General features: G+C 34.4%; 1 protein-coding gene across 3 annotated transcripts in view; it reads right to left on the reverse strand.

Moving 5' to 3' along the window:
- ITGA6 (integrin subunit alpha 6) overlaps positions 1–22,739 on the reverse strand; it is a 102,898-nt gene that overhangs the window by 38,337 nt on the left and 41,822 nt on the right. For all 3 annotated transcript variants that reach the window (XM_051991054.1, XM_051991056.1, XM_051991055.1), the window contains exons 2-4: positions 8,225–8,349; positions 4,057–4,136; positions 2,197–2,452 (exon numbers count right to left, since the gene is read on the reverse strand). In XM_051991054.1, the coding sequence (XP_051847014.1) occupies positions 2,197–2,452; positions 4,057–4,136; positions 8,225–8,349 (461 nt within the window). The remainder of the gene's footprint in view (positions 1–2,196; positions 2,453–4,056; positions 4,137–8,224; positions 8,350–22,739) is intronic.

Genomic DNA, 22,739 nt, shown 5'->3' on the forward strand with positions numbered 1-22,739 from the left:
AGCTTCTTTACTGTGATGTTAAAAGTAAAAAATTATTTTTAACCCCCCCAATAGATAGGTATGACCAAGTTATAACTTTCTAAAATTTTATACATTTAATTTTAAAAATAAAATTTCATATTTTATACTCATTGTGCTGCTCCTGCAAATAAACAAAAAAACAGAAATAAAACCTAACTTCAAGCCCATTCTATCTTCTCTTATGTCAGAGGCTTATATTAACAAGAGCTGACAGTTATACAATGTTTTATGGCCTAGAACTGCTTTCCATAAGTTATCCTCATCCTACCACTATGAAACAGGAAGGGCAGTTTTAGTATGATTATTTTACAGCTGAAGAAAATGAGGTCAAAGAAATTAAGTGATTTGTTCAGGGTTACTGGGAAAGAAGTGTGGCAGAGTTGGGGCATAAAGTTGCTTGCTGCTTCTAAAACAAGCCTGCTATGAGATACTTTTCCATCAAAAATGGAAAAACTATCTTTTCACAGAATTAACAATAATTCCTTCTTGTTCAAAAGAAATCATCTAAAATCCCTAAATACCATTTCAACAAGGTCAGAACCATGTGGCAAGGCACAGGAGGCATGTGAGAGATTACACAAATTTGTTCAAGAATCACATGGGCTTAATAGATTAAATAAAAATGTAATTATGAAATTTATCAGATGGTCATATTTATAAGAATCATTTTTAACAAGAATCAAAATCTTTCTTTAAAAGGCATCATAGGAAAGAAGAAAACTTTAAAAGCTTTTTTTCTCTAGAGAAAATAAATAAAATGCTTATTGTTGTTTTTTTAATCAGGGACATTTTTTGCCAGAATTAGAAGAAATCCAGCTGTTCATTTGTTTTCCAACACTTTCGATGTCTGAGAAAATTATTTTTATTATACCAATAAAAGTTTTTAACACTACTCTCAATTAATAACTGTGGACTATGTCTACTTCATTATGAATAATTCAGCCAGAGTCCAACTTGTCTGCCTCCCTGTCTCCCCAAATCATGGCTTTTCCCTGACCTGACCATCTCAGCATCTCTTAATTCAACTGGTATCCACTTAACTGAATGCCTTATCGCAGGCATATGACATCCTAGGAAAAGATGCTGAGCTTTTATGCATTCACTTTTCATTCCTTAACTTTTCTTGATGCTTATAGATAATGATTTGAGGGAAAAAAATTCATTTCCTATTGAGATGTGTGTCAGATATCAAACCTGATACTAGTAACCATTGTAATCACACCAAAAAGAAAATTGTATTTTCCATGTATCATATAGTTACCTGCATATTAAAAACAGCAAATAAAAGAAGGATAAACTAAAAAAAATTAAGACTTTGATGAGGAATGCATAAGGTGGCATTATAAACATTTCCCTCTAAGTCATAATTTAGAGGTAGGATTTTTCCTATTGTTTTAACCCACCCTTGCTTCTTCTATGCCACTTTTCAGAGAAGGGGTATTGCTTATAATTTTTAAGTCAAGTTTAGACATTTAAAAGATCAATTTTTTTAAAGTAGTGTAGTTTTAAAATAGTATAGTGATATTTTTACTTCTTTATTTCATCTGTCTCTTGCATCTGCATAAATAAAACTGTTCCCGTTTGGTCTTCTTTCCTATAGCTACAGACTATAAAATGTGTCCTTTATTAGGGCTTAAAACTGTTAAGATATTTTTAAACATTGTTTTCTTCCAAGATAAAAGATCCTACAGATCATTCTTAGCACTATTTTTAAAAATTTCCCCATTTGTTATCTAGTAATAAAGTACTCCTTTAGAGAAACTTAATCCTCACTATTGGAGTCATGGTAGCAATACTTTGAATCCTCAAAATTAGTTTTATAGACAAATGACCATTCCAGCTTCAAGACTTGGTGTTTTGTATCCAAAATTTAACCTAAGAAAGTAAAAATTCTTTGACAAAAGTAAAAACCTTCACTTTTTGTGTGTGTAAAGAACACACACACACACACACACACACACACACACACACACACACACGGTTTCCTACCTCCTCCTTATTCTACTTAATCTGTCTAATCATTTATTTTCAATTCAATGCTGATTAAAAGAAGTTTCTTTTTTTTTTTTTTAAACAGATATTTATTTTACAAAGAAGAATACGCAGGCCATCCACAGTTTCTCCCATGGCTCTCAGAAGAAAAATATTTGTTTGTAAGCAAACAGGTTCTCTTACCTTTCCAATTATAAGTACCCGGGGCTCCAAAAACTATATAATGGAAATCTTTAGTAAAAGTTGCAGATACACCTTGCTGACAGGAACCAAATTTTTCATGGCCTCTCAAACGGCCATCACAAAAACTCCAATCTCCTCCATCCATGTCATCTTCAATGGTAAGGGACTGACTCAACACATAGCACCTCCCAATTATGTCTCGAGACTCCTGTTTAGTGTTAACATGTTGCCTTCTCTCATACCTATGGGCACATGTCTGTGAGATGTAGGAGATAAAAGGACAATTAAGTCTGTAAAAATAGTTCATAATTCTAAGCTTTAAAGAGGAATGATTGCATGGGGACTATGAAAAATAAAAACGAGCAATTCTATGAATTATAATAATTCACTCATCATTTTAGGATTTGATCAAAAAGCATCCTCTAGTTGTTTGGTGAGATGACAACTAGATAACTTTTAGCTCCTCAAACATTTTCTAGTTCTCACCCAAAGGGATATTACAAGTGCAATTATTAGATGCTAATTCCTAAAGAGCAAAGAAGAAACAGCAAATCTCAATTTATTACAAAAATTTATAAAAACTAAATTATTAATTATAAATATATCAAATATAGAACATATCTAAAAAGTCTTTTTATTACCTTCATTTTTAATCAACTCAATACTAACAAAGTAGTAACTAGAAGTTTCACATGTGTCTACACATATGTGTGTATATTTACTTGCATGTGTATTGCATATACACATGCATATGTACATGTATGAATTTATTATAGAGATAATATTGGTATACAGTACTTCCAGAGAGGAGAATCCCTTTCTACCAGGAGATAAGCAATTCTTTTACAATTTATAAAGATGCCGAAGCACTCAGAGATTAAGTGATTTGCCTAGAATCATGTAGTTAAGAATGATTCCTGATGCTAAGGCCAGCTTCCACAGTCTGTCATTTACTACATGTGCTGCTTTAAAAACAGGGAAAGTACATATAGTCTAAAAAAAGTAATACTCTGTATTTTTCAACCTTTTATTATAAAATCCATAGCAACCCTCCAGGGTTCCATGAGATGTGTATTGAAAATCAATGAAAATGCCCATAAATTTCAATAACTAAATTCTTTTCCATTCTTTTCTCTCTCACCCTCAAAAAACCCTACCATAAAAATAACAGAATCCTTTGTTTCTTAAAATGCCCCTTATTCCTTTTTGCACAGAATTCATGCAAATATAATAATAGTGACTTAATTCATAAGAATTCACACTAACTTTTTACAGATCTTATATTTCTTATAGCATTTTTTAAAAATCCACTTTCATGTTATGTCAGTGAAGTTTACTTTAGGTGAAGAGTCTTAGGAAATCTCCTGTAATCCTAATACAAAAGTTAAGTAAAAAACCCTAAATGCAGAACTTACTGATTCCAAGGCTGACCTTCTATACAATATGTCACCTTGTGTTTCAACTTATATGAACTGCAAATTTATTGTGTAATTATCAAGTCCTATGGCTTTTAAATATCTTCTATATTTAGCATATTTGAATTTAAAATTAATAAATCAACATTTATAACATAAATTTATCGTTAATAAATTTATTCTAAGTATTTATATGTTTATGCAATTTATTTTTGGAGATAATCAGAGTTAAGTGACTTGCCCAGAGTCACACAGTTAATAAGTACCTGAAGACACATTTGAACTCAGGTCCTTCTGACTCAATCCACTGAACCTCCTAATTTTTAAAAGGCAAGACAAACCTATTTGAAAATATATCAAAAAATAAACATTTCCACAGATGGTCATTAGTAGCAAAGTCTAAAATAGCTGATCCTTTAAACCAGGTTAAGTTTTTAGTACTTACCACCACCTTTCCCCCTGGCCCCTGACTCTGGACAGTGACACCCATCCACTGGTCTTCCTTACTCTCAGAATTAGGGTCAGCTATGATATTAAAAGATATTATATATATATATTTAGCATTTTGGAGTTCTTTGAGAATATATAAACAAAAAATGTTTGCTTCTTTAAAAAGTTTTTTTAAAAAGATATTACCAAGAGATACATAGAAATTATTACAAACCTTGGACAAATTGATACTTATTCATAAGGATGTTTAAGAAAGTTCCATGTGTTTATTTTTAATTTGTGAAAAAAAACAAGCATATTCATAACATAAAAATAAAATGATGATTGTTCATGAAACTACAAATCTATTATGTACATCTTGCTATTCCTTTTAAATATATAATAAAATTATAACGTAAATTTTTTCCCTCCAGATTGCCCCTCGAGATGGCAACCATTAAATATAAACATATATTTATATATACACATACACACATATAAAATCATTCTATACATACTTCTATCTATCAATTCTTTCTCTATATACAGATAGAGTCTTCTTTCATGTGTTTTTTGAAATCAACTTGAATAGTCAAAATGACTTAGTTGCTCAAAGTTATATTTAAAACAATACTGCTGTTACCGTATACAATGTTCTCTTGATTCTTTTTACTTTGCTCTTAATTTTCTCACAAATCTATCCACACTTTTCTATAATCAAGAAGCTCATCATTTCTTGTTAAAAGTCAAGAACTCCTGCTGTTCTTTTTTTGTTTTTCTTTTCTTTTTTTGCAAGGGAGAGGGAAGAGTTAGAGGCAATCATGGTAAAGTGACTTGCCCAGAATCAGACAACTAGAAAGTGTCTCAGTTTGAATTTGAATTCAGGGCTGGGGCTCTAACTACACTACTGGGCAACCTAGCTGCTCCATATACTATTGAAATATACATCACTGTATCAATGCCTTTCTCCTACCCCTTGGCCCTCCCCTCTTAACAACACAAATAAATACCAAAAGATATCAATACCACTCTAAAGTCAATGTAAACAAAAAGACCAATCAAGTACCCTTCTGTACAAGGCTGGTTAACAAGTATTCCTTGATGTGGCATCTTTCCATTACTGTTACTTGTTCCTACAGGTTAAAAGCATAGAAGTGTTTCTTAAATTTCAACTTGAAGCCAGGACACCTAAAATTTGTTATTTTTCAACCCAATATATCCAATCAAAGAACACCAATAAAACTATATAGTAATAAGTAGCAGCACTCTTCACTTGAAATAAATGAGTTGAAAAGATCAATTTCATTGCTTTTTCTAACAATGTTTTTTTGAGTTGTCTTCCCCATTGCATCATGAAGTGAACTTTCTGTGGGTAAGGATTTGCCTTTTTTTGTATACAGAGTACTTAGCATGATGTGTGGTATACAGCAGGCACTTAATGAATGTTTGCTTATTTGGCAATTTAAGCTTCCTTTCTATGTCCCCAAAGTGCCAGTGACATGAATTGCCCTTACCAATCTAGAATGATTTTATTTGTTTCTATTTTACTTTTAACTCCTAAATCATCTTCCTTCGAGGCAATGTGTTGTAGCTGAGAGAATTCTGAATTTGAGATCAGAAAGATATCTATTCAATTTCTGCCTCTGATAGATAAGAGCTGCTGCTATGACCACCGGCAAGTCACTCAATCTGTCTAAACCTCAGGCAATACTCTGAGGCTATCACAAGATGGTGGAAGTTTCCACATCAACTCACAAATCACCAGACCTTGACATACTGACATAAGCAATATTCATTATTTAAGCTAATCAGGGACCTGAAGTCTAAGCTCTATTCGAGCGAAATACAAAAGTTAAGTGAAAAACAACATGTAAGTACTAACAAGTTCTAATTCCATTTCCAAGTGTAACCCACCAAGGAGTTTTATCCTCCCACTGGTTTTGGTATTTCTCCCCAGTAAGACAATAATATTAAGTCTTATCACCAAAATGTAAAGATGATGTTTTTGGAAACTGAGAGGATGCCCATCAGTTGGAGAATGGCTGAATAAGTTATGGTACATGGATATTATGGAATATTATTGTTCTATAAGAAAGGATCAGCAAGATGATTTCAGAAAGGCCGAGAAAGATTTCCATGAACTGATGCTAAGTGAAGTGAATAGAACCAAGAGAACATCATACAAAGCAACAAGAAAATTATGTGATGATCAGTTCTGATGGATGTGGTTCTTTTCAACCACAGGGTAATTCAGGCCAGTTCCAATGGTCTCATGATGGAGACAGCCATCTGCACCCAGAGAGAGAACGGTGGAGACTGAGTATGGATCACAACATAGAATTTTCACCGTTTTTGTTGTTGTTTGCTTGCATTTTATTTTCTTTCTCACTTTTTTCCCTTTTTGATCTGATTTTTCTTGTACAGTATAATTGTATAAATATGTATAGAAGAACTGTACATGTTTAACATATATTGCATTGTTTGTTATCTAAGGGAGGGAGGAGAGGAAAGGGAGAGAAAAATTTGGAGCATAAGGTTTTGCAAAGTTAATTGTTGAAAACTCCATGTTTTGAAAATAAAAAGCTTTATTAAAAATAAAGATGACAGTTTGCAATCTAGGATTTTGGTAATTGGAAAATTTAAAACAGAGGCAAGTGAAAGAACCTATGTCCTTTTTTCACATTGTAAAAAATGTGCAAAGACTATAATTGTAATTAATAGTTTATTAACTGTAAATGAGTAGGGTTGCTAAACACTTCAAGGATAAATGTCAAAAAGGTTCCTGACAGGGAACATTAAAAAAATTATTATTTTTTGTTGTATGGTTGTTTTCAGTCATGTCTGACTATTCATGACACCTTTTTTGTGGCAAAGATATTGGAGTGATTTGTCATTTCCTTCTCTGGCTCATTTTACAGATGTGGAAACTGAGGCAAACAGGATAAAGTGATTTGTCCAGAGTGACACAGCTAGTAAGTGAATGAGGACATATGTAAATTCAGAAAGATGAATCTTCCTGACGCCAGGTCCCACACACTCCATTTATTCTGCTATCTCAATGACACAAGAACTATAGTAAACGGTAAATCAGGTTTTAAAGGATAGTAGAATAGTGAGCAATATCCCACTCTCTATGACTCCAGATAAGAAGACAGTATGAGATAATGAAGAGAATTCTGGCTTTGGGGATTAGAAAAAACTGCATTTGAAATTTTGACAGATACTTATTAACTGTGTGATCCTTATTAATTGTGTGACAGGTCATGTTTCCTCATTTGTAAAATGAGACTAATAACCCATGTTATTAGCCTCCAAGGCTGCTACAAGGATCAAATGGGATAATGTACGTAAAATGTTTTGCAAGCTTTTAAAGTACTATATGAATGGGGGATTTCATTACTATTTCTCACAAGATAAGTTTCTAACTGAGCATCTAGAATTTTAACCATGTTTTCAACTTTCACCTTAGGAAAGATCTGGAGTTTAAAATCATCTTTTAGTTTTCAAATAATTTTCATATCAAATGCGAAGATTTAATTGCTGGGAATAAAAGGCAAATTCCATTTTTCTTACTGCTGTGAATTCATTCTTAAACAATGGCTTTATGCAGTATTCCATTTTGCCAATAGGTGGCAACATTAGTACACTTTATTAGTGAAAAGGCAATATATATATATATTTTTTTAAATCAATCCACACTTCTTGAAAGGATCTAAACAATAAAAGTAGCACTTTTTAAACTCCAAGCTGAGATTTAGGAGCCCCTTACTTCATGAAAGAAAAAGCTTTAAATACAAACTATCAACATGTAGAACTGTTAATGCCATTTTTAAACAAAGATGTATTAGTATTATTCCCACTCTTCCCTTCCCCTCTCCTAGCAGAGCTGGAAAGCTTTTAGTGAAATCACCTAGTCCAAATATCTCTATTTATAGATGAGGAAACAGATGTCTAACAATATTGGGTGATTCATCCAAGTCCACACTGTGAATAGCAGAAGTAAAATTTGAACTCAGGTCCTCTAACTCCAAAGACAGATTTTTTTCCACTTATAAGCCAATAGTCCATTTTGCAAAGAGTTAAAGGAGGAAGAGTGAGAAATTCACAATAAAATATAACACAATTCCTCACTAAAAGACCTTCAGAAATTGTATTTGTCTAAAATGAAGTCAGGAAGAATTTACCATCATTATCAAATTCAATGCGTTGGCAAGGTGCCTGGGATGTGATGTCACAGCTGTACAGGCCTCCTGTCCGGTTGGCTTTCTGTAATGGAAAAGCTTTGGCTCGAGGGGCTCCCACCAACAACCTGTAGGCAAGATGAAGAAATAGAAGATTTGAACACCTGGCAAAATGAACATTTCTAAGATTAGCCAGAATAAGATGACATTTATAAAGTTGATCATAGACACTAGCAAAGACTACAGACTTGAGGTAGCTCTAATTAACCATTTGTATTAGCTGACCTCTCAGAATCTGTTTGTTTATTCCTTGAGACATGGCACTCTCTTCTCATCTCCTACTGCTTATCTCATTGCTCTGTCCACACTGGATCATCAATTTTTGAGGAAAGGAACTGTCCATTTCCTCTATATATCCCCAGTGCTTAGCACAGTGTCTGACACATAATAGGTGCTTAATAAATATTTACTGAACTAAATGTGAATGGGAAACAGATCTGTTTTATGTCATGAACCTGTCTGGTTCATGCCTAGTAAAGCCTATCAGCCCACTTCTTCAGAATATTTTTGAATGTACAAAATAAAACACATAATGTACTATATAGCGAGATATATCTATATCTATTTCTAGACAAATCTCCATAGCTCTAGTACATTTTGTACATATTTATTTCATATCTTTAGTTATCTATCAAAGGTATAGATAAATTTAGACATAATTATTTGCATATTATCTGCTTTGTTAGAATGTGAGCCCTCTTAAGAACACTTTTTCCCTTGCAAGCTCAACACTTAGCAAAATAATTGGTATACTAGCTTAATAAATGGTTACTGATTGGCAGAGAGGAAACCAATTATGTTGAAATAATTATCAAAACTTTTTTTTTTAATTCACAGAGACCAGTTAAGCTTCTCTGTTCTAAACTTGGCTTTCAGCTTCAGATGATAACCTATCAACCCCATCCATTATAAAGGACTTATTTTGTGATATTATGGCGGCAGATAGTTTTCCTTTCTCCTATTTAATGTTCCTGTAGTAACTAACCCTCTAGATTTGGATAATCAAAGCAAAATTGGCTATCTTTGGAATCAAAGAATTTTTGAGTTAGGAGAAAGATCAAGAATCTTTAAGTCTAGTAATGGGTCATATTTGGTATCTGTTTTTCATAGATAACTCAGGGCTATTATGGAACAATTAGGAATATTAAATGGAAATAACTGAGTGGAGAATGAGGATATGAAAGAGAGAAAAGGAGAGAGGTAGAAGAGAATCAAAAAGGAGAAAATGAAAAATTACTACTTCAACCACCACTCCCTCCACCCCAGGGCACATTCACATTCCCCAGGTGGCTAGGATTTTTCTGGATAGAAGGGAGATGAAGGGAAAAGAGTGTAGAAGAAACTGCTATGATCTATCTAAGTCTGTCCAATTTTTAGGTCTAATTATAACATCATATAGTATTGTTACCAATTCGACAAATAGCTATTAAATATCTGCCAGATGAGGAGCACCAAAATGCATGTGAGGGGTAGGGGGTAAAGAGGAAAGGGACACAAATGATCAACACACAGTCTTTGTGAGCCCTGCCTTGTGACAGGATTTGATGGGGATTAGCCAAGATGCCTTAATAAGGTAATCAGTTAAGACTATCTCCTATATTTCCAACCATTATATATCCATTTGGCACTTTGGAGACAGGAGTAGGGACACTGAGTTAGAACACAGAAGAAATAAAAAGCAGTTTCCTAACCTTAAGAAGCTCACAAATCTAGCTGAAGAGATAAACCTGCATACATGTAATATTAAGATTTTACAGCTCCCCATAATTTAATTAAATTCAATAAGCATTTATTAAGTATTAGCTATGCACAAGGCACTAGAGATACAAAAACAAAATAAAGTCTTTAAGATAGAGTACCAAGAGAATAAAAATAAAAGTGTTTATAATAGGGGTTCATGAGTGGGGGGGGGGTTGCTTGTTAAAGGCATAAAGGGAAAAGGAAAGACTGCACAAATGAAAGGTGAGAATATCAAACTGTTTCTAATATGTCTGTATTGTACTATACTATAATTTTTTTTAGGCAGCAAGCTAATCAAGGCAAAGGGATGTTCTTTGCCATGTCTCAGGAACATCTAGTTTAGATAGTGTTCTACAAATAGCAGGCATTCAATTCATGTTGTCACCTGACTGACTGCTGTTCTGATCGATGGTTGCGTTTAGAGGAAAGATCTGGCAGATATAATTTTCTACAGCTCTTGTTGAATACTGTGCCAGCAGCAGGAAATTGGACCAGGTTTCCAGTTTCTTTTTAGTTTGATTAATTAATAAAAATCTATTTTTCTTCCCAATCCCATTGAAAGGAAAGAGAAAAGAAGAGGGAAAGGAAGAAAGGGGGTTGGAAAAGGAGGGTGAAAGAGGGAGATAGAAAGACAGAGAGAAGAAAAAGGGATGGGAGAGAGAAGGGAAAAAAAAAAAAAGAAAAAAAAGAAAGCAGCCAGTTGAATTTTGAAGCAAAGAAGAAATTCTAAGAGGCAGAGGTGAGCCAAGAAGTGCATTCTAGATTTAGGCAAAATCTTGAAGGCAAGAAATGCCATGCAGTGTATTGAGAACAATAAATAAGTCTATTTAAGATTATAGAGAGATTGGGCTATTTGTAAGAGGCTGTTTTGCCAAGGAAGAGTTTATATTTGACTCAAGGTAATAGTACCTAGAATTTACTGACAGAGAGACAGATAGACAGAGGGACAGAGGAATAGAGAGAGACAGAAATATAGGAGGGGGGGAGTAAGGAAGGGAGAGGGAATGGGGGATAGAGAGAGGGAGGGATGTGTGCTGGGGTGACATGGTCAGCACAAAGGAAACCACTTTGCCAGCTGTAAGGGAAGATTTACTATGGAGAGATAAGATAGGAAGAGCAATTAGGAGGCTAATGAAATACTTCAGCTGAGAGGTAAGAAAGAGTGAGCAGTGAAAAGGGCCTGAATTAGGTGAATAGTAGTGTGAGTGGGCAGGAGAGGACAATGCAAGAGATTCTTTAGAGAGGAGAGACAAGAAGATAAATCAAATATATAGGGTAAAAAAAAGTAAGAAGTCAAGGACGACTGAATGAATGAAGCATTTTTGGAAGCATTTATTAAGCACATACTATATACAAAATATTGTGCTAAAAAAAAAAAAGTACAGTAGTACCTGCTCTTAAGTATAGTTCTATGAAAATAATACCTGCACTGGGAACCTGGAAGATAAAAAAAAAAAAAAAAAAAAAAGGTGACGCCCTCCAGGGAAATTTGGAAAAGAAGTAGAGTTTTGCAATGAGATAGAAAAACATACTAACTATGAGCCAATTTTTGTGAATGTAAATAAAAAAGCAAGAGAGCTTACACTGTAATTGGGAGATGATCCATGTGGGAGAGTTGGGATGAAATGCACATGAAAAGGCCCAGGGGTCATTAAAGTGTAACTGCAGGGTTTTTGCCAAGATCTGGGGGTCCTTAGCTTCACTGCTGTAGACAAGAGAAATCCTGCTAGAATCCAGGTGGAGTTCTGTGCAGGGCCACTGGCACTCAAAGCTCTGTGGTCTGGTGTGCCCTGAATTTGGGGGAAACATAATGAATTCTGTTCTGGACCTGCTGAGCTGGAGATGCCCATCAGACAGCCACTATGAAAAGTCTAATAGGCATTTTGTGGTATAGGGCTGGAACTTGGGAGAGTTAGATAAACACACCTCTGAGTCATCTTCATGGAAATGATGACTGAAACGATGAGAGCTAATATGGTCTCCAAGGGGATGGTGTAGAAGAAAAGAGAAGAGGGCTTCAGCAGAGCCTGCATATATTAGGTGAGGGGGCACAGGTGCTAATCCAACAAAGGAGAAGAAATTGACAGGCAGGTAAGAGATGAAACATGAGAATAAAATGTCAGGGAAAGTCAAGGAGAGAGGGCCCTGCTCGGAGAAAATGGTCCTTAGTATCAGATGCCACAGAAGGGTAAAAAGAACAAAGATTGAGAAATGGACAATGTATTTAGAAATTAAGAGATCATTGTTGACTTTGGAGGGAGAGATTTGGAAAGAGTAATGAGGCTAGAAGCCAGATGGCAGAAGGTTTAGAAAGGAGTGAGAGGAAATAACTGGAGGCAAGGATGGTGGGGCAATTGGATGTGGTTATAGGCAGCAGAAAAGGAACCAGTAAATAGGGAGAGATGGAAAATAGGAAATCAAAGAGTTGATTATCAAGAGGAGGGAGGGGAAAGAAGACGACCACAGAAGGTAGGGGTAAACAAGGGAGGAGAGAGAGAGAGATTAGGGGAACAGGAAGATAAAGGAACAGAAAGAAGGATAAGGGAAAAACTGACAAAGTGGGGAAGAGAAAGTCAAGGTTTAGAGGGACAGATGGGGAGAGAGGGAGAAACAGGAGAGACAGAGACAGAGAGAGAAACAGAGAGACAGGGAAACAGACAGAAAGATAAGGAGACAGAGACAAAAAGAAAAAGAGAGAAAGGGGAGAGGGAAGGGGAGACAGAGACAGAGACAAATACACAGAGAGAAACATCAGGATAATATATGCTGGGGAAGATGAGAAGGAATAGGATCAACAGTACATGCACAGAGGCTGACTTTGGTGAGGAAAAAGATTACTCCTTCATCAGAGGTCGATTGATCAGAGGAATAAGTAATGTACATGGCTCATGTATATTAAAATATCAAGCTGATTTTTTTATACTTATAAGCTAGTATACAGTAAACATTGCATATATCTACATAATGATGTGAAGTTTTCAAAATAGAGAAAACGAATTTGTATTTTAAAAAAGCCTAAAGGAAAAAAAAATGAAGTATACTGTCAAATTCCTTCAAAATCAAGTTTGCCCTCATTTCTGCCTACCCTTTAAATAAAGAGTGATAAGACTGTGTATTCAAATATCTTTGAAATGCTCCTGCTTTCCTCCCACCTCTTACTAAGCCTCCCTAGCCAGATCTTTTTCTCCTTCAATCAGCAGAAGTCTCTGTCTTTATCATTCCACAGTAAGGAAAAATAAGGAGCACAGAAGGAAAAATAAAAACCAGACAGCAGAGGGCCCCTTGCTCTCACTCATGTAAGAACTGCTTAGTTTTCCAAGATTATTGTTGAGTTGTTTTTCAGTCATGTCTGACTCTTCATGATACCATTTGGGGTTTTCTTGGCAAAGATACTGAAATGATTTTGTCATTTCCTTCTTCAGTTCATTTTACATTTGAGGAAACTGAGGCAAACAGTTATCCACATTCCAAGTCCACAATCACCTCTAAGTTTAGTAACTAAAGAAAAGACTACAACCCAATTCAAGATGTATATTTGGGCTCCAGATGCTTTCAGTTCTGCTCAGAACAACTCTCAGAAAAGTGGCTCACTGTAGGAAGATCCAAGTTTAAATAAATGAATTAAAGAGAAGAGCTGCCTTGCCTACAAAGGCAGAGGTTGCCAGAAATTAGCTCAGGAGATGCTTAAACATCCATGTCAGGGGATTGAGCTTGGAATCAGAAAACTCATTCTCATGAGTTTGAATCCAGCCTCAGGAGCTGTGTGATCCTGGACGAGTCACTTAACCCTGTCTGTCTCAGTTTCCTCGTCTGTAAAATGAGCTGGAGAAGGAAATAGCAAACTAGTCCAGGATCTCTGCCAAGAAAAGGCCAAATGGGATCACAACTGCAACTACACAACAACAACAACTAATGTTCAGGAAGTTTTTCTTTATATTGAGCTGGTCTACATCTCTTACTACTCCTCACTGCTACCTATTCTAGAGCCAAAGTAAGCCTTCCACAGGCTTAATCATGTCCTTCTTAAGTCTTGTCTTTTCCAGGATAAATAGACCATTTTCTTCAACTGACATTTCTGGCAACATGGTTTCAAGTCCCCTCACTTATCATTGTGACTACCCTCCAATGAATGAGCTCTGTCTTGTCAATCAATGTTTTTTCTCAAATGTCTTAGATAGATCTAAACTTCCAGATCTAATATTCCAGATATGGTCAGATTTTTCTTTTTCTTTTTTGCAGATCATCATACTGATGTGAATGCAGCCTAAAATTACTGCATTTTTAGAAACAGACGTAGTACATAGAGACAATATAGTAACAGGCATTTTAAAGTTGTCTATTATGTGTCAGATAGGTGATAGGGATATAAAAGAAATAAAGACTTCATGAGGGCGGGATCCCTTTGTATCATCAGCACTTAGCATAGTGCCTGGCACATAAGAGGCACTTGATGAATACTGATTATCAATATTTTCATATTGAGTCAACATGCACATATAAAACATAAAAAAGAAATGAGGAGCCCATCAATTGGAGAATGGCTGGGTAAATTGTGGTATATGAATGTTATGGAATATTATTGCTCTGTAAGGAATGACCAGCAGGATAAATACAGAGAGGCTTGGAGAGACCTACATGGACTGATGCTAAGTGAGATGAGCAGAACCAGAAGATCATTATACACTTCGACAACGATATTGTATGAGGATGTATTCTGATGGAAGTGGATTTCTCTAACAAAGAGACTTAACTGAGTTTCATTGGATAAATGATGGACAGAAATAGCTCCACCCAAAGAAGGAATACTGGGAAATGAATGTGAACTATTTGATTTTTGATTTTCTTCCTGAGTTATTTTTACCTTCTGAACCCAATTCTCCCTGTGCAGCGGGAGAACTGTTCGGTTCTGCAAATGTGTATTGTATCTAGGATATACTGCAACATATTTAACATATATAGGACTGCTTGCCATCTTGGGGGGGGGGGGAGGAGGGAGGGAGGGGAAAAAACGAAACATAAGTGATTTCAAGGAATAATGCTGTGTAAAAATTATCCTGGCATGGATTCTGTCAATACAAAGTTATTATTAAATAAAATTAAATTAAAAAAAAAAAAGAAATGAGGAAATTTTGAAGAGGATGGTACTACTAATTTTCATGTCAATTCGGAAATACTAAAACTCAGCTCTGTATGACAAAACAAAATTTCCTCTTCTTTAAGGTATAATTGGGAATCTCCAAGCACCTAAATCATTGCCAAGACCATGAAAGCAGAGCTCTCCTTTTCCCTAGAATTAATGATTTTAAAAGATTACAGGAGAAAGGATTTGAAATTTGATTGACTGCAGACTTGGCATTGTTGGCATTTAGGTTATATGGGAGAAATTGGATGGTGATCAGAAGAGGCAGGTTTCCTGAAAAGAGGAGCTATAGGATCAGGGAGAAAGATCTGTAAAAACACAGAATTCTCCTAAAATGCTAAAATGTATTAGACTCTGGTTATTCTCCAAAGCTAAACTCCTTCCTCCTCTTCCCCTCTCCTAATTCACTTTCCCTGGGGGTTTTCTGATTTATTCAAGAGAGACCAATTTCAGTCCAGGACCCATTATGTCAAAGGGTCAGACTCCCTAAGGGAATCCTTGGAATCCAACCGGCAAATTTCATTTACTCAAGTGAAAATAATCAAACAATTTCATTTTTTCTTCACTCTTTTCCAAAGCAACTCTCTCAATTCTGATCTATCTTAGGTTAATAAAGGGCATATAAGTGGCAACAATCTTAAATCCACAATGGCAGTGCTTTAGGTGTGTACATTTCAATTTTAATGGAAAAATGGGAGATTGCCTGGCCTATTATAGCAGATTACATTGAGAGAAAAATTAATTATCATGGTTGAAAAAAGAACAAGCTGTATCCCAAAGAGATCATAAAAAAGGGAAAAGGAACCACATGTGCAAAAATGTTTGTAGCAGCCCTTTTTGTAGTTGCAAGGACCTGGAAACTGAGTAGACGTCCATCAGTTGGAGAATAGTTGAATAAGTTACTGTTTATGAATGTTATGGAATATTATTGTTCTATAAGAAAAAATCGGCAGGATGATTTCAGAAAGGCTTGGAGAAACTTAAGATAAACTGATGCTAAGTGAGTAGAACCAAGCACACTAACAAGGTTATACGATGATCAATTCTGATGTACATGATTCTTTTCAACAATAAGATGATTCAAGCCTGTTCCAATAAACTTGGGATGGAGAGAGACATCTGCACCTAGAGAGTGGACAATGGGAACTAAATGTGGATCACAACATAGTTTTTTTTAACCATTTTTCTTGTTTTTTGCTTTTTATTTTTTCTCATTTTTTTCTTTTTGATCTGATTTTTCATGTGCAGCATGATAAATGTGGAAATTTACATAGAAAAAAAAAGAACAAGCTTCTTGGCTTATACTTAGTCTTACATACACACAGACCAAAAAAAACACCCCACAACTATTTTCAACACATCTTTTATAGGATCAGCAGATGATCACCTCCACAGAGATTTTGTCTGTCTCAGAATGTGCACTGGTAGACAAAGAACCATAGCGTGCTTATTAACACTCTTCAAAAACTTCAACCTTAAAACAAAACAAAAGATATTTTAAAAACCATACAACCACATTGCTTCCTGTAAAAAGTTAAGAAAAAAAACCTGAAATTATATGACATAATTTGAATTGATGGAACGTGACCCAGTCTGAGGCCATTAAGTCAGGCTTATTTCAAAATGCTTTACACAGGTCCACTCTTCTGACCACCATCCATTCTTTCCACATATCCTACCTGCCATTACTACCATTCAAATTTCAAATCCACATGCAGCATTTTAAAACCATTATTTCTGAGGAAAAGGAAAGCTTTGCTTCATGGTCTTTGGAAATAATGTAGGTCCTTGGAGATTCCCAATTATGTCTTAATTCAGCTGAACAACCCATCCAAAGAAGAGGAAATATTGTTTCATCATACAAAATTGAGTTTTAGTATTTCTGAATTAAGATTTATAAAAATTAGTAGATGATATAATAGCTACTTGTGTCGCAAAACAGTATCAAAACAATCAATCATTTTTGAGGACTGGTTTTTGACTCCTGCCTATCTAATTTTCTACTGAGTCTGCACTTTCCTTTATCACTAATACCACAGACTACATGCAAAACATCACATTTTGGTTCCTTTTTTTTAAAAAAAATCTCTGATCTAGAGATAATTAACCAAGTGCAAGGGTGGAGCTCCACTCAAGGCTAATTAATATAATCAAACATGGTACAGATACTTGGATTGAATTAATCATATTATCAAGTACATAGGAATAAATCTTTAATCAATTTGAAAGACAGAGTTTTGGCCAGTGAAAAGATACAAGGCTGATTTCATATAGGAAATATCTTTTAATTACTTAAGAAGACCATGTCACACCTCTTGAACCATACATATATTAAAAAGCAAGCCATTAAGGAACTGGGAAATCAAGCAATGAACCAAGATAGTGATGAAAGATTTCAGGTTAGATAGTTCTCATTTGAGAGTTTAAGCCAAGTTGCTGAGAAGATTAAAATAGGGAATGAGGGGAAATAAGATAATTTTTCTCTCTCCCTCTGCCCTTATTTAATAATCACGTCATCAATGAAACTAGTTTACTAAGCAGTCAGCGCATCCAGCTGAGATCAAAAAGACTGAACCAGTAGGAAACAATGTATCTATTGCTGGAGATTACAGTCACTGGAAGAAAAGCAGCTTCAGGAAGAACAACCCATTGATAAAGAGAGAAGTGCTAGTTAGAGATGCCACAAAGAAATCAACCTGGGGGCTCAGGAGAGAGCTACACCTAAGAGAATTTCATGAGGACTCTGAAGGAAGAAAATGGCTTTGAAGTAACCATGAATTGTGAGTTTCTCCTTTGTCACAAATTTTCCCTATATGTGTACCTTCATCATCCTTGTGTTACAGCTTATTTTATTATTTATAGAATTTTACTTGTTTTTATTCTGAATTTACCAAACTAAATCAGAACTTACATGTATATTTTGTTGTTGAGTCATTTTTCAGTCATGTTTATTAACTCTGTGACCCTACTAAGGTTTTATTGGCAAACCATACTAGAGTGGTTTGTCATTTCCTCCTCAGGCTCATTTTACAGATGAAGAAACTGAGACAAATAAAGTTTAAATGACATGTCCAGAGTCACACAGCTTGTAAGTATCTGATTTCAGATAAGTCTTCCTGATTTCAAGCCTGACACTCATCACTTGGCTGCCTTCCATATAGACAGTAGGCTAATACGTTCACTTGCTTCTGTATTTTGTATACATAATCTGTTCTACTGATTTAACTTTTCCATATTTTAATTTTCCAAAATTTATATTTATATTTAAGTACCAGGAGATTTTGAATATGACTGCTTTGTAATTTAGTTTGAAATCTAATATTGTTAAACCTCTGTCTTTTCTGAATTTTTTTTCCATTATATCTATTGAGATTTTTGAATTCCATTGTTAATGCTACATGATCTATAAAGAAATTCTTTAGCTGTTTAAGTGGCATTGAATAAAAAATCAATTTAGATAGTATTGTCATTTTATTATGTTGGCATAGTCTAACCACAAGCAATTAATATTTCTCAAATTATTTAGGCCTGTCCATTTCTATAAAGAGTATTTTGTAAAGTTGCATTCATATAGTTCTTGCATGAGTGTGTTAACAGATAACTTTCAAGTATTTTATTCATCCTGTAGTTATTTTGGATGAAATTTCTCTATCTCTTCCTGCTGGGTTTTGTGGTTAATATATACAAATGCTGATTATTTATATGGATTTTTTTTTAATATCCTGCACATTTGCTGAAGCTGTTATTGTTTCAATTAACTTTTACTTTACTGTATGAGTTTTCTGGATAGACTATCATATCAATTATAAAAAGTGGCTGTTTCCTCTTTACCTGAACTTATTTTCTCAATGTCTTTTACTTATGTTACTATAGCTAACATTTTTAGAACTATATCAAAAATTAGTGATCATTGTTGATATCCTTACTTCATCCCTGATCCTACTGGCAAGGGGAAAAAGTGAGAGAAAAAGAGAATATTTCTATTAAATTTTTTTTTAAACTATTGAGATATGTGGAAAGGTATTATAAATGTGAAATATTGCAATGTTTTCAGATGAGGTTATATTATTAGTTTTACTTAGCTCTTTTACTACAATAGACTTTATTAAAAGAAGATTTTGGATTTTTCAAAAGTTTTAGTTTTCCTCGTGTCTACTGATATGATGAGGTAATTTTAAAAATACTTTTATAATAAATATAGTCTATTACGCTTCTAATGTTCCTTAAATCATTCTTATATTCCTCACATAAATCCAACCTGTTTACAATGTATTTTTTTTAACTGTTTTACTATATTTACTGCTTGTTAAAACTAAACTTTATCTTCCCAACAATCCTGTGAGGTAGGTGTTATTCCATTCTTCAGATGAAGAAACTGAGGCAGGTGTTAAGTGACTTGGTCAGGGTCACACATTATCTGAGGCAGAATTTGAATATAGATTTTCCTCATTCCAATTCCAGGATTCTATCCATTACACAACCTAACTACATTATTTAATATTCTTATGTCAATAGGAATACAGGTCTATAATTCTGTTTCTCTGCTTCGTCATTCCCTGGTTTAGGAAGCAAGACCATAATTATCATATAGATAGGGTTTGAAAGGTTCTCTTCTCTACCTTATTTTTGCAAACAGTTTCTATAGAATTAATTAGTGATTTAAATATTTAAAAGAAGTCACCTGTAAACGTATGTAGTCTTTTTTTTTTTTTTTTTTGGAAGGGGGGAGGTTCAATTAGAACTTGATTTCTCCTTCTGGTATTAGACTATATAAATATCTATTCTATTGATATGGGTATCTTCTTTTCTGATATTGTATTTATAGTACAATATGGTTTTTATATTATAAATATTCAAACATTTTATCTATGTTATCAGGGACTTTTTTGCATATAATTGGGCAAATAGTTTGATAGTTTCCTTAATTTCATCTTCAATATTAGTTTCTCAGCTTATGGGAATCCACTGGCAGCACAAAGTCTTAGTCACTGTTACCTTGTCTAAAATCATGATTACTACTCTCTGTTTCTGAGTTCATCTGAAATATAATATAGTTTGTTATATCTCTTCATTTATAATTATATATCAACCTTTATGTTTCCTACAAATGATATACTTCTTGGAATGTGCATTCTAATGCATTCTGCTGTTATCTTCCATCTCATGAGTGAGTTCATTCCATTTGTATTTATGGTTAAGATTATTAAGTATGCATTTCCCTTTATCAGTGTTCTTGTACTTTTTAAAATCAGCTTTCCTTTCTTCCCTTAAAAGACTGTGATGAAAAAGAAGAAATTTGTCTATACTAGCAATCTAGAATGGAAGTTATACATTTCTATTGTTTTGATTCTTCACCTTGCCTTATCCCTCAAATATGTGATTTTACTTTTTCTTTCCTTTTAAATCCTTCACCATAACCTTTCCTTTTGAATTTGTATGGCCTTTCACTATACCCACAATAAAAAACCATAGCAAGAGGTCTCCCTTCTTATCTCTTCCCATTTCCCTGTTGAGTTTAATTCATTTGTACATCAAATTTTGTGTGCACACATATGCATAAGCACATGTATATATGTTTTCAATGCTCCTCTGTCCAGGTCAAATGAAAGAAAGATTCATAAGATGTCTATTTTCCTTACCCTCTATTTTGTCTGTTATAGCCTCCATCTCATGCATTGCTGTTTATATGATATAGTTAGGTCCCATATCCTCTTCCTCCTCCTTTCTTGTTTAGTTTTATATTCCTTTCTATTTCCTTCTTTTCCTGACACTATTTAAAAAAAAAAAAAAAAAAAAAAAAACTTTTTTTGAGGAAATAGCTCCAAGACCTGTGTTTTTATTTAATTTTCACTTAATTATTGAAGCCTAACTGACTGAGAAGACATTTGTTTCTTTTCCCACATTAGAATGAATCTTTACTTTGCTGCCCATAGCAATTAATCAAACATACTACCTTTCTAGGTTTCTCTTGATTCTTGTGTTTACATTTCAAAGTTTCTACTCAATTTTTTAAAAAAATCAGGAATGTAGGGCAGCTAGGTAGCACAGTGGATAGAGTACCAGCCCTGAAGTCAGGAGGATCTAAGTTCAAATCTGGTGTGGGACACTTAACGCTTCCTAGCTGTATGGCCCAAGGCAGGTCACTTAACCCCAATGGCCTCATCAAAAAATAATTAAATAAATAAATAAAAAATAAAAATCAGGAATGCTTGAGAATTTTCTACTTCATTAAAAAAAATTTTTCCCCGTTCTGCCAGGTAAACTATTCTTGTTTGTAAGTCTTTATCATTTGCCTTTTGTAATATATTCTGAGCTTTCCTATCTTTTTGAACTAGAAATTGCTTAGTTTTTTATAATCCTGACTGTGGGTTCCTTAGTACTTGAATTCTATTTTTTGTTCCCTATGTTATTTTCCATTTGATCTGGAAGCTCTGGATTTGGGGTAGAGCACTCCTGGAAATTTTCTGATTTAATAGAGGTGGGAAGGTTTCATTTTGGATTTTTAAAAGAATGGTGCAAGGCTTTTTTTGTTGATGTTGCTGTTATAATTTCCAGGAAATCTAATTCCAGTCAGTTATTTTTAATGTACTTATATTTTAATTTTTTAAAATCCTTTGATTTTATTAATATTGTTATCTCATGGGCTCATTATTTTCTATTTGGCTCATTTCATGAGAGTCAGCTATTGGGTAAGCCTCTTTTTTAAGGGATTAGCATGCCTCTCCAGCTGTCATTTAACAGTAGATTTCTTATTTATTGCTTCATTTATTCCAGGTACTCTTTATAGTCCTTGGATCGAAAGTACTCTTTTCTTTGATGTTCTACATGGACTTGTTACTAAAGTATTTTCTTCTTCTAGATTTATCTCTTGGCCATCACTCAATCCATAATATTTCTTTATTGTATTTGGCATTTTTTTCCTGTTTATCTACAACCTCAATTTCTGGAATAACAGATGTCTGGGTTAATTTCTGTTTTCTTCTATATTCATGCATCATGGACAGATCCTACTTGCTCCTGGATATCGTTGGTCCTAAGATTTGACCTGTGTGATCTGTGTCTTCTACAAAAATTCCTGTGTCTCAGTCCTCTGATGACCCACTTTGTCATAAGCCTGAAAGCCCCATAAGACCACCTTGTTTCCACAGATAAGTAGCAGGCTTTTGGCAAGACTCGGTGCTTAGTTTACCTCAGGCTTCTCTAGTCCTTTCTCCTGCTATTTCTAAGACTTTGTGCTGCTCAAGTATTGGTCTTAAAAGAGCTTAATTTCTTTCAGTATAGGCAATATATACATAAATCTGCATATAAAATATTTATAAAATAAATGTAAGCAAGGTTCATTTCTTTGAGAGAGAGGGATATTAGTAGCTAGGAAAGATGTCCTATAGAAGACAATGTTTAATTTGTGAAGGAAAAAACAGATATGAAGAGGCAGAGGTGAGAAGAGAGTGTATTCTAAGTATGGGAAATAGTTAAATGTAAAGATTAAGACTTATATGGCAGAGATTCCAAACATGGCTACCATGTGAGGACCCTCTGTCCACTGGACCCTCTGTCCAGTGCCCTCCTTATCTCTAC

This window comes from Antechinus flavipes, chromosome 3 (genome assembly GCF_016432865.1).
Source record: "Antechinus flavipes isolate AdamAnt ecotype Samford, QLD, Australia chromosome 3, AdamAnt_v2, whole genome shotgun sequence".
NCBI classification, from domain to species: domain Eukaryota; kingdom Metazoa; phylum Chordata; class Mammalia; order Dasyuromorphia; family Dasyuridae; genus Antechinus; species Antechinus flavipes.